At 52.6% G+C, this 12,563-nt stretch overlaps 3 protein-coding genes across 3 annotated transcripts; 2 read left to right on the top strand and 1 right to left on the bottom strand.

Moving 5' to 3' along the window:
* Positions 1 to 1,463: 1,463 nt before the first annotated feature.
* Positions 1,464 to 3,096, top strand: J4E79_000446 (uncharacterized protein; the record flags this gene model as incomplete). Its single annotated transcript, XM_049349362.1, has 2 exons — positions 1,464 to 2,319; positions 2,372 to 3,096. The coding sequence occupies 2 exons, from the start codon at positions 1,464 to 1,466 to the stop codon at positions 3,094 to 3,096; spliced, it is 1,581 nt and encodes a 526-aa protein (XP_049216149.1).
* A 156-nt stretch (positions 3,097 to 3,252) lies between these two features.
* Positions 3,253 to 4,172, bottom strand: J4E79_000445 (uncharacterized protein; the record flags this gene model as incomplete). The annotated part of the gene is made up of 3 exons (XM_049349361.1): positions 3,253 to 3,895; positions 3,992 to 4,042; positions 4,090 to 4,172. The coding sequence occupies 3 exons, from the start codon at positions 4,170 to 4,172 to the stop codon at positions 3,253 to 3,255; spliced, it is 777 nt and encodes a 258-aa protein (XP_049216148.1).
* Positions 4,173 to 4,751: 579 nt separating this feature from the next.
* Positions 4,752 to 12,562, top strand: J4E79_000444 (uncharacterized protein; the record flags this gene model as incomplete). Its single annotated transcript, XM_049349360.1, has 8 exons — positions 4,752 to 5,271; positions 5,323 to 8,186; positions 8,233 to 8,394; positions 8,444 to 8,597; positions 8,652 to 9,318; positions 9,428 to 10,198; positions 10,245 to 10,893; positions 11,162 to 12,562. The coding sequence occupies 8 exons, from the start codon at positions 4,752 to 4,754 to the stop codon at positions 12,560 to 12,562; spliced, it is 7,188 nt and encodes a 2,395-aa protein (XP_049216147.1).
* Position 12,563: the final 1 nt, after the last annotated feature.

Below are 12,563 nucleotides of genomic sequence, written 5' to 3'. Positions count from 1 at the left end.
AGCGAATGGCAGAACGGCAGGGGCGGCGGACGGGTATTGATGTCGTCCAACGGGGCGCAAATATGGCGGCAGTCACGCTGGAACGAAGGGAAGGAGGTCTGCGGAGGTTTCGAGTGGGCAGGCGCGACTGAGTGACGCCGGCGGCCAGCCAAGACATCTCTCAGCCCTGGCAACCTCAGACGTCCATTTCCAAGCTTCACATCACCATCCCTGCATATGCACTTGAGACGACTGAGCCTAGTCTGCATGGTAAATCTCCTGTGCTGCGTCTACGGTCTTGCGTGCAGTCCATAATTAGACGCTCGTCGTCAAACGTCCCAAGGGGTCTGGCGCAGGCCATCATGTTTCATGCCATTGTATTGTCTTTGCGAACGCCAAACCGCCGTGGTTCCTTCGACACCAACAAGCGCAAAACCAATGGCTGAGACCCGCACCCTCGAGTGCTGCGTAGCACGGAGCGGTCCAGTTTTCCTTCCATGTATCTTCAGCCGCCATCACCTGTCACGCAGAGATGCACCGTGTACGCCTTAGGCACAGTACAACACCACCTGAGCACCCATTTGCACGGCGCTTAGAGTCACGAGCCGGCTACGGTATCTCGCCATCACAAGCGACCCTTGTTGCAACTCAATAACTAACATGTCATGGCGGTCACGCCCTGCACCTCCTTTTCCCATTAGAAGACGTGCACGGTTCTTGTCGTAAGAGCTCGATCGATCGCCCTAAGTTCGACATGATGTTTCCAAGGCCCGAACATTCTACCTTGGTACTCTTCGAATCAACCAAACTACAATGCATACTGCTCGGGTTATCTCCTTCCTGGTGATGTAGGCGATCCAAGCAATACTTGGATGGTACATCTCGATTGCGAGCCTACATACAGGTGCTCTCGAATCTTAGGTCCTGGACTGCATGCTAGCACATTTCTTGTGCTCCTCAAGTTCTGTGCGGCAAAAGCACTGCAGACATTGATGAACGCCCCAAATGTAGGTAGGTCCTAGCAAAATGCGAATGGGTGTAGGAGCTCAAGTTGCACCTTGCGTTCTGCTGAGTTATCGTTTGGTTCGTTCAAGGAGCGGTCTCGAGGCGTGATGCGCAAGAAGCTATGCTGCCGAACATCTCCGCTGGGGACCGACATGTGCTTCCCCGTTCGATATCTCTCGATTCGGTCATGTTGCGCACGGTGTCTTTTGGCGTGATGTTCCCGAGGTCTTCGCAGAGGCGGGTGCTTACCTAAAGAAGGCTGGCAGGACGGGCATCGTGCGAGGGAAGCACGCAATTTCCCCGCGACGTCATTGGATCCGACATCGTCGCATTCCCATCAGTTTCCGCGCGACGGGTCCGTCAACGGTCCAGCCCGTTTGTAATCGTGAATATAGCGTCATCATGGTGTCTCTGTACTGTCTCCACCCTCGCATACCTCTGCCCTTCATACGCGCTTCGTCTGGGCAACTGCTACAGCCATGAGCGTTCCCCGTAGTTTGTTCGCCAGCGCGCGAGCATCACGAACCGCAACCACTACTCGATGCTTCGCCAAGAGACCATCTCAGACTTCGCTGCTGTTCGCGAGGCAGCAGTCGAACCAAGCTACTAGACAGCTGCACCAGCAGACACCACGGAAAGCCCAACACGCCGCTGCCGCCCAAGAAGTCGAATCTTCAAACCCCGCCCTATCCTTCCCATGCCTCGACGCGCACGAATCTCGCTCTGCGTCTCTCTCAAGAAAACGAGCGTCCTCAGGGCCCGAGCCCTCGTATACCTCCGGACACACGCTAAACTTCCATTCGACCCAGCCTATTCTGCTCGACTGGGGCGGCATACTGCCAGAGTTCAACATCGCATATGAAACGTGGGGGCAGCTGGACTCCAACAAGAGCAATGCCATCTTACTGCACACTGGGTTATCCGCATCTAGTCATGCCCACAGCACAGAGACGAATACGAAGCCAGGGTGGTGGGAGAAGTTCATTGGGCCTGGGAAGCCTCTAGACACCAACAAGTATTTCGTCATCTGCACAAATGTCATTGGAGGCTGCTACGGCTCGACTGGGCCTTCTTCGATCGACCCTGCGAACGGCGAGCGTTACGCGACTCGATTTCCGATTCTTACAATGGAGGACATGGTACGCGCGCAGTTCCGACTACTGGATAACCTCGGCATACAGAAGCTGTACGCGAGTGTAGGATCGAGCATGGGTGGCATGCAGAGTCTGGCAGCTGGAACGCTTTTCCCGGAACGAGTGGGCCGTCTCGTTAGCATCAGCGGATGTGCGCGCAGCCACCCATACAGTATCGCCATGAGACACACTCAGCGGCAAGGTCAGTACAAACACTCTAGGTCAGCCATGCGCAATCGTTGACATGCAACTAGTACTCATGATGGACCCCAACTGGGCTCGCGGTTTTTACTATGACGGCATTCCTCCACACGGCGGTATGAAGCTTGCCCGAGAAATCGCTACAGTCACGTATCGGAGTGGTCCCGAATGGGAGCAGCGATTTGGCCGCCGGCGTGCCGATCCTTCGCGGCCACCTGCTCTCTGCCCCGACTTCCTCATTGAAACATACCTCGATCATGCGGGAGAAAAATGGTGTCTGGAGTACGATCCAAACAGCTTGCTCTACGTTTCGAAGGCTATGGATCTATTCGATCTGGGACAAGAGCACCGTAACCGCATCAACGAGGTGCGCAAGGCGAACAGCGGTAAAATGCAGGCATACTTGGACGGCCATGATATCACATCCGACACCAGCAGCGACGTCTGCAGTCTGACTTTGCCTGATCAGCCCTATGAGGAGAAGGAGCAGCCCGCCGACATCGATGCTGTAGCTCAGACTGACGGAAACGAACCACCGGCCGACCTCGTGGCAGGTCTGAAGCCACTCGCGAATACTCCAACTCTTGTTCTAGGTGTCGCCAGTGATATTCTTTTCCCTGCTTGGCAGCAGAAGGAAATTGCAACGACACTCAAGCGCACTGGCAACAAGAACGTCACGCACATCGAGCTTGGAGAGGAGAAGAGCTTATTCGGCCATGACACGTTCTTGCTAGATCTTCAGAACGTCGGAGGTGCTGTCCAGAACTTCCTGGGATGAGCGCAGTACTCTTTTTTCTTCGAACAATCACTGATCTACCAGGAGCAGCTATTGAACTTGAAGATATGCATTGCAGGCGTTTTGTTGATCCCTCACGAGCGTCGAAATATTTCTATATCAAAGAACCCAATATTATTTTTGCCCTTATATGGTCACCTACTTTGAGCCAGGGATCTCGCTATTGACATTCAATCCCTTCCACTCTGCGCTCATAGCCTCGCCGACCCACTTGCATTCTGTCAGCCCAATGTGCTCGCGGACGTATAGCTCCAATGTTTTCGCTCCTGGCGCACCTGCGTAAATTCCCATGGCACCTACACGGGGAACGTGTAAGCTAGATGCGAGCCGGGTATCCGCTGTTGTCTGCAATGGAATGAGTCGTGTAGCTGTCTCGGATGTGGCCGAAGCAGCAGACGATGGGGAGAGAGCCGACAAGTGGACCAGCGTTGGGAAGTGGGCATGTGCGGGTGATAATGAGGGCTTGGGGTGTGTTAGTATGACCATGCTTAAAGGTCTGAGAGATTCTTTGGAACAGTCTGTCGTCGGGGGTTTTCCTTTGGTGCCCTCTAGAGCAGACTCGGGATACGAAACAGGTGCTGTAGTCGGAGCGTTTTCTGCGGCCAAGGCCTCTAGATGCCGAGTGACACTGTTGATGCCAACGAGCAAGTGATTGCCAATTTCCGGTGATGGGGGTGTGTTCTCGGGGTCCTCCTCGTTTGCCTTGGTGTTACGTTTGCGCTTCTTGCCTTTGGATGGGTGGATATAGGTTCTGCGATGGTCACCTAAAGGCGTAATAAGACTATGGAATTGTTAATGACCGAATTGGGAGAACTTGTGATGCAACTGTCAGAAATCGGCGAGCGCGGGTTCATGAAGCTCCTCTCTGCGTACCTACTTGGATAGCAATTCTAATATGACTTCTTCGTCCTCGCGTGTGATCTCGGGCCTGTACAAATCAGCATAGCTCGTGGGTTGAGGCATAGTACCACCCACCACTGCGTCTCAGAAAATGGCGATGATGTCTTGAACACAGGTTTTGCGTTGGCCTTCGCGGTTTGTTTCGTCGCAGGGGCCATGACGAATTGTGTGCTCTCTGACCCTTCTTCCTCGTACCACTGACCGTGGTGATGGTCACGTCGTCAACGTCGAAACAGCAAAAGTAGTTTTCAAGCTGACCGAAGTGCGCCCGAAGCCTTGTCAGTACTCAGTCTAGATAAGTGAGACTTGTAAGGTGGAGTAGACCGGCGTGCCTTGCATTAGAAGGAGGATTTCTCGCTCTTGGACGGATAAGGCTTAGCGCACGCTCGCTAGCGGCGCGCTAGCTCCACAGCGGGAACGAACCAGGATGACGATAGTGGGGTTTCTCAGCTACGCGTCCGAATATCTGAAGCTCTGCCTACCAACTGGAACCGTTTCCTTCGGAGCGCATACCCTCAATTCACTGTGTTGCAGTCGCTGACGCTAATGAGACCCAATCCCCCCGCGTTTTCCCTGCCGCCGCGCGGGGCTATCGGTCACTAAGGCTGGGAGCTGCTGCTGTTGCCTGTACTGGGGAACTGCTTGCCTCTGCCTGGCCTCACCTGCCTGCACGCGTGTTAACAGTCGCCGGCCACGCCTAGTCCTTTCGCAAACAGCACCGCCTGCCCTCTACCGTCATGACCGCGCCGGACAACGACACAGTGCAGCCTGTCGCTGCAGACGAGCCGCCAACCACCGCCTCTGCCTCGCCGCCGCGCCGCGACTCGATTGAAGACGCCGACGCAAGCTTCACCCGCAAACGCCCCCGCCTACACAGCGGGAGCAACAGTCTATGCGCTATGCCTACCGACCCACAAACTCCCGTCAACACCGCCATGTCGCCCTCGGAAAAGCAGGTAGAAATGACAATACGCTCACACCCGCCCTCTTCTCCGGTACACGGTGGAGATGAGGACTACACCAATCCTGACAACTTCCTCGAGGCTGCTTCTCCTACCCCGGGCCAGTCTCCAATACTCATTACTAGTTCCGAGGACGAGCGCGGGAGTCCGCCCATCATGATAATAGACGACGACGATGAAGCAGACGCCTTCTCCGTGCAGGTGGACGCAGAAGATTATTTTCGCCGGTTCCCCTACGCACACCACGGGAGTTACTCCACGGTTGTTCGCGACCTGGCCAACCACGTTCAAGGAGGTAAGTCATGTCTCACATCCACTAAACGCCTGCGATACTAAAATGTTTCAGTTGACAACGACATCGATCCCCACTTCTTTCCCAGCATTTCGCAATGGCTGACCGATCTACCCGAGCCTGGCCCCCAGGTAGACTTACACGGTTTCTATACGAGCAAGGCCATGTTTTGGGACGACCTCGCTGGACTGGTGCACAATTTGCTCTCACGCAGGGCTACGTTTAGCCACCATTTGGATGATCGTCGTGCGGGCGACATGTTCTACGCTTTCCTCAGTGCCTACGTCAGGGCATGCTCCCTCCTCCTCCTCGCCGACGTATGGCTACTCTCCCAACCTCGTCCCGGCGAGATATATTCTTTGCCTCTTCTTAGTCAGAAGCATATGCGAAACTGGTATACCATTCTTCGCCCGGACAAGGCACCTGCATTCGCTATGGTGAGCAAAGAATATTCTGTCGATGTTCGCAAAATGATCGGATTGTTACAAAAGGATTTTATGGCTGCCAACGGTGCCCAAAATATCTTACGGCTATCCAGCGAGGCCTTCCACCGCGTGCCATTGAGCGTGCAAACCCAGATTGCGTTGGTTGCCGCCCCGGTCCTGACTTCATTGGGCGGCTCGATGTTCCAGGATCCTAGCCCTGCGACTGACCCCAATCGCTCCGAGTTCTGTCGCGGAATATTGCAATTCTTGGAGAAATACATGGACGACCTCTTCGACTTGAGTAGAACCACCGATGCTGTCTCCGCTCGAGACTTGATTCAGTACTTTCACGCGCTATTATTTGAGCTCTGTCTCTGGGATAAGGATATCGAATCGGATCTGGTGGATAAGTTCCTCGACTTCAGGAGCGTAGATTCGCCGACTACTTCCTCTCCGACCGAAGTCGATCGTACTGGACCCGAACACCAGTATCGCGATGAGCCTCAGTACTTTCCAGCTTTAGTCGCCAACGCTTGGAAGTTCAAGCTTCTGCGCCGATACCTCACCAAAGGTAAGATGGATCTACGCGTCATGAGTATAGCTATGATGGATGTTTCCTTGGTAGAGATCTGGAGACAGTACAGCAACCCCGATTCGACAGGCGAACACCCCGTCATGCGATATCTAGCCGACTTTCTGCTTTATGGGAACGTCGTTGACTACATTGTCAGCGTCGACTCACACCCGCAACTGATCGCGCGCAGCGGTAACATCGTTGGTTTTCTTGTCGTAACTAGACGTTGGACAGATGACCAAGCGGATGCTATCTGGAACACCGTTGCCAATAGTCCTGACCCTCGTGTCGTTACCGCGACACTGGCCATGCTTAGAGCAATCATGCACATGATGAGGCCTGCAAATCACTTGTACTTTTGTACGAAACTTTATGAATTGCCTATCAGGAGCTACACCGTGGATATTACTCGATTCCTGCGGGAGCTGGGCCCAAAGATCTTGGAGAAAGCATCACCGGAAGATTATGCTGCGAGAGAAGATACTGCTAGGCCATGGAATGTTTGCACCCGCATCATCCGCGACACAATGTGCCAGGCGGATACGGACAAAGACATGTTAGACCTGCATCACGAGGCTGCTAATTACCTGTCAGCTCTGGCTCCTAATGTCTCTGTTGAAGAGCGCCATTCCATCTACAGAGATTGTGCGGATCACATTTACAGTCATTCGACGAAAGCCACTGGAAGCGCAAAAGTCATCTACGCGCTCGCCGCACCAATCCCTTCTGAAGACGAGAATTTTTTCCAAAAGAATCAGGATGTCACACGCAAGATTCTGGATGAGATCGCATGGTTTGTCGAGACTGAGAGGAATGCCGAATCATCCCTACGTCAACAAACAGCTCTATGTTGCAGATTGGAGCTTCTAGCACTTATGATCTGTTGCGCTGGGTCAGCCATACCCGTTGAGATGTATGAGCAGCTGTGGGACTACACAATCGGTACGCGTGCGCTATCGAACACTACCAGGGATTTGGCATGGGCGCAATTATCCCAGACGCTCAAATTCGCCCCGGACAACAACTACTGCAGACAACTTGTCTCTTCCCATATGGTACACATGAACACCGGAATTTACACGAATGGCATGTTCGAATTTGTTGCCAACTATAATTTCCCGATGAAGCGGCAGCTCGTGGGGACTGATCAAGGAGAAAAGGGTGTGTTACAGATCCCCGGTGCAGACGTGCTGTGGTCCATGGTTTTATCCTCACCGGAAGGCACTATTGAGGATCGCGCCGCCCGTCTTCTTGCCAGTCGCTACGTACAGATCAACGAAGCCGATGGCGTTATGCTAGCAGATGTGGAAGCCGCTCATGTCGTTCTAGTGGAAAGATGTATGCAGGAGATGCATTCGGCATGCAGGCTCATACGCGCTCAATCCTCCAATGGAGACTTATCGAATATGGATGTCACTGCAACTGAGAAGATGGTTCTTGAGAATGAAGAGCGTTATCGCAGGATCATTAACTTTCAGAAACTACTGCTGGAGAAGATACGCCACAAACCAGAGTTCAACCGAAGTCGGAGAGCAGATTCCAAAGTCGACGAAACAGACATACCTTACGGTGACGCGATCGCGATCCGGTTTCAGTGCGGCAACGACAGGCAAGTCGTGATGATGGGTGCGGATCATACAGTAAAGGACCTCTACCAAAGATTATGTCACGTATCGGGATACACCAAAATCAACCTTTTCGCAAAGGGTCGGCGGCTCAACATCACTGAGATGTCGAACGAGAAGCTTAATGGCGTCGACTTTGGGGGACAGCTGTTAGTACAAAGGGCACCAGACGCGGAAGTCACTCGCCCGATGCCCGGACAGGGTACGGGGTCTTCGGTGTTCGAATCTACCGTACTCAAGCATTTCGACGAACTGTTCTCCTTAATGGACTCTGATGACAACATCAGTCAGATGGTAGGTACCCGTTCGAGATCAAGATGCATTTCACTGACACAAGCAGCTATTTGATTACTTGAGCTTCTTTCCGGCGCGGTATAATTTTGCAGAGAGCGTCGTGACCGGTGCGGCGCTATCAGAGGAGCTCTTCCCTCCAGGGAAGTTCTATCAGGCGAGATACGCCGCTTTGGCTCTCGAGGCGAGGCTGGCAGAGCAAATCCGTCATGTGCGTTGGTCCGACAATACTTATTGATACAGTTGTACTAACGAGCTAGAAGTCTAATCTGGACGAGAAGTTCCTGGGCCATGCCATACGCCAGTTGAACGAGGCTCTTCTCAATCCTCGGCTCATCAGCGACAACATCTCGAGCTTCCAAGAGCTGCAGCTTGCAGCGGTACTCGTGCATGCTCTGTTGGAGTTCCTTAGAGGTAAGTTTCACACTGGCGCGTCTTATATCACGGTTCATGGCTCATGTTAAGCAGAACGTCCTTCTCCCGCCGCTTCGGCTGCTTACTTCTCAGATGGCGCACGGCTCGGAAACCGCCTTGTGGCGATCCTATGCATGGCACTGGAAACAAATGAAGATGCTACCGTAATCCAGGATTGTTACGGCACTATCCTAGAGGCCTCACTCCACTCTCGAGTTATCTGGGAAGCGTTCGTTGAGCATCCTCAAACTCCGCGACTCCACCGGGTTCTACTGTTGAGCGACCCCAGGCAGTCTGTGCGAGAGCATGTCGCTCAGAAGATCACATCCGTCTGCGGTGGCGACCTTCCATCCACATGTCCGATCACTAAAGGCGAGATTGCCACACAATTCTGGGCAGTCATTTCCGAGCTCATTCCGGGCTCATTGTGCGTTCCCGCTCAATCACAGCAACTGTTCAGCATTGCCGAGCAAGTCTTCCGGGCGAAGGACGAGTACAAACGGGACGAACCTTCACTCCGACTTTACCTAACATCTTGGAGCGACCTGCTCTTGGATCACCAACATCAGGAATTTGTCGGCCGGGACGACATCGACCGCGTCGTTTTTGGGCTTACGAAACTCATACTGTGCTGCATACTGTCACTCAAGTCTTTTAAGAAGCCTCTTGGTGCAGGCGACTTGATGGAAAAGATCTTCAGGAAGTACATCTTTACGAAGAGGTAAGTCACGCACATCATTTCCATGTTTCGCTTGTTCGCATTGACCTCACCTCAGTTTTGCATCTTACCCTCTCTTCTTTTAGTCAAGTGACATACTGACAAGGCCCAGCTCCTCTACTGCAGTGGTCAGCGCAGCCACTGCTCCCATACTGGAGTCTCACACAAGGCATGAGATGTACGATCTCATGCTTGCACTAGCTGAGGATAGCAGCACGTACAATAGCCTGGTCAAACTTGCAGCAGACGTAGAGACCGAGGAGAATGAGCCAGCAATACCAACGCTTGCAGTCGATCGCTCCTTGGAAATACGCTCTAGCACAGGCTATGTGGGTCTGTACAACCCTCGTGCCATCTGCTACGCGAACTCGCTTCTCACGCAGCTCTTCATGAACCTCAATTTCCGCAAGTTTTTTCTCGGTTTGGAGCTTCAGGAAGCCAGTGGCTCTCAAAAACTTCTTCTTGAGACCCAGAGACTGTTCACGAACATGCAGCATTCCTTCCGCAAAGCCGCGGATCCCCGGAGCTTTGCAGCTTGCGTAAGGAACTCAGAACTCATGCCAATAGACATCAGCGTCCAGATGGACGCAGATGAATTCTACAATTCCCTCTTCGATCAGTGGGAACGACAGCTCATCAAGGACGAGCACAAGCAGCAATTTCGCTCATTCTACGGAGGGCAAACCTTGAATCAGATCAAATCCAAGGAATGTGAGCATGTCTCGGAACGATCAGAGCCTTTCTTTGCAATACAATGCGATGTTTTGGGCAAAGCAACGCTACAGGAGAGTCTCCAGGCTTTTGTTAGAGGCGATGTCATGGAAGGCGACAACAAGTACAAGTGCGAGAAGTGCGACGGCAAATACGTCGACGCAGTCAAGCGGTGAGTCGCATGTGTATTTGGTAAAGCAAGAAGCTGACAAAATCAGGACCTGTTTCAAGGAGGTGCCCGACAACCTCATCTTCCACCTAAAGCGCTTCGAATTCGACCTGGCCGATTTTAGCCGTAGGAAGGTCTACGATTATTTCGAGTTCCCACCGACCATTGACATTAGCGCATACCATGTCGACCATCTCAGTGACCCAAGCAAGCCAAAAGAAGCCGATATGTTCGATCTTGTTGGTGTGCTCGTACACACGGGCACCTGCGAGCACGGTCATTACTATTCTTACATTCGTGAGCGACCTTGTCCCACAGGAACCACGGCACAAACCTGGGTGGAATTTGATGATAGCAGTGTTGGGTCTTTCGACCCAGCAGACATTGCTTACAAAGCTTTCGGAGGCTTCACGGACGATTCATACAACCGCATACCAAAACAATACTCGGCATATATGCTCTTCTATCAACGCCGCACCGCTGTGGATGATGACCAGCGTGAGTGGGTCACTTCTGCAGACGGGAAAACGCTCAAGGTTCCCATGCCGCCAACTCTCCAGAAGGAAGTTGATTCTGCCAACGAGCTGTTTATCCGAGAATATTCCCGCTTCGACCCCAATCATACAAGGTTCGTGCGGCAGCTGCATGCTATGTCACGTACACTCAACCACGGTTCTTGCTCCGAAGGCCACACGCAGGTACGCCATGTTATCTTCAACCTACTAAGTCCGAGACGCTAACCTCCTACAGGAAAAGCACTCCTTGCAGATAGTACTTGCGCATCTAGGGCACATCGTCTGGCGTCATACAAATGCCGATATCTTCTCCGAGACGATACTGCAGCTGCGGCGGTCGGTCCTTCCATGCTCAACCTGCTGCAATATCGTTCTCAAGATACTCGCTACCGACGATATTGCCCTTCTCAACATGCTTCTTCGCTGCATGCATGCTAAAGTGCGGTCCCAGATGCGCAGCTTTTTCATTGACTGTCTCAAAGTCTTGCGAGAGAAAGAGCCCGCTCTGTACGGTCTAGAGGGCGCTGACAACGAGATGGATCTGGAATCTTCCACTCCGACAAACGGTATACTTTCCGAGATTACCGCTAGATTACGTGCCATTGCAGACGAATCTTACATGGCCGTACGGGGCTGGGATGATTTCTATCTCACGCTGACTCAACTGGCCGAGATGGGCCATCTGGAAACCGGTCTTCTATTGGACCATGGCTTCCTGGTATTCTGCTTGAGGCTACTCTGCATGCACTCGTACGCTAGATTCCAGGACGACCAACCCGATCTCTGGAGAATCATAAGCAAGAAGTCGGGTATCTACAACAGGTTCATTGGATTCGTATCAGCGTTGCTCTCACGCATGAACACGAGTCTGCAACCTCTTCGCCACGAGCACGATCGTCTGTCTACGCTGGATCGGGAGACCTCGAGGTTTCCACTAACATTCCATGAACGACAAGTTCTGTACCACTGGGACAGCGACCTGAAGGCGATCGCGGTTCTAGACAAGGCCTTGGAAATGTTCGATGAGACAAAGTTGGAACACTTCCACCCGGGCGATATTGTCAAATCGATGCTCAATTGGCAGGACCCACAAGTCCAGACTAATCTTTTGAAGAGCATCTACGAGGGTGTCTCCCTCGAAGCCCCTTTCTGCGATTCTTACGTGAAAGCGGCACTCTCGTATTGCGAGAGCTCTCCGATGGTGGACAACGTTTACAAGATCGTGACAACGGTTTCGAAGGCGGTCGCGTCAGCCAGTAGAATGGACGATGACCGTGTACCAGGAGGCTTGGCGGTTCTGGATTTTGTTGGCGGTCTTCTGCAAACAAAGAATGCGGCCATCTTTCAACAAAAGCACCGACACATATTTTTCACATGGATCATCGCGAAAAGCCGCATATGGGCCACTCCTTTGCTGCTACACGCACAAGACAGTGTGCGAAAAGGTGCACATATGCTGGTCTGCGAGCTATACAAGAGCTACGAAGGATGGCCTCTAGATCTGGTGCAAATGAGGTGGAGAGTACTCCGCGAGATGGCCACCGACATGATGGAGCGCATTCTGTACGAGAAGGATCACGGCATGCTCAAACTTCATCTATCTCCTCTCATCGAAACTTGCCGATTTCTCGTTCAGCAGCTCTACGATCTGATCCATAGCGAGGATCCCGAATTGGATCCATACAGAGACGACACCAACGACAGCTCTCGAATTGCACACTGGACTGGAGAGATAGAGCCAAGGCTAGAGACATGGCCACAGGACGATGGCCTATCAGCGGAAGATCTCTATGATCATTCCGACTTTGGTAGTGATTCAGAGACTGACAACATACACGATAACAACATGTAAT

Source organism: Alternaria viburni (assembly GCF_023758015.1).
Source record: "Alternaria viburni strain BMP 2772 chromosome Unknown scaffold_1, whole genome shotgun sequence".
Lineage (NCBI taxonomy): Eukaryota > Fungi > Ascomycota > Dothideomycetes > Pleosporales > Pleosporaceae > Alternaria > Alternaria viburni.
This window is presented reverse-complemented; position numbering and strand designations above follow the sequence as displayed.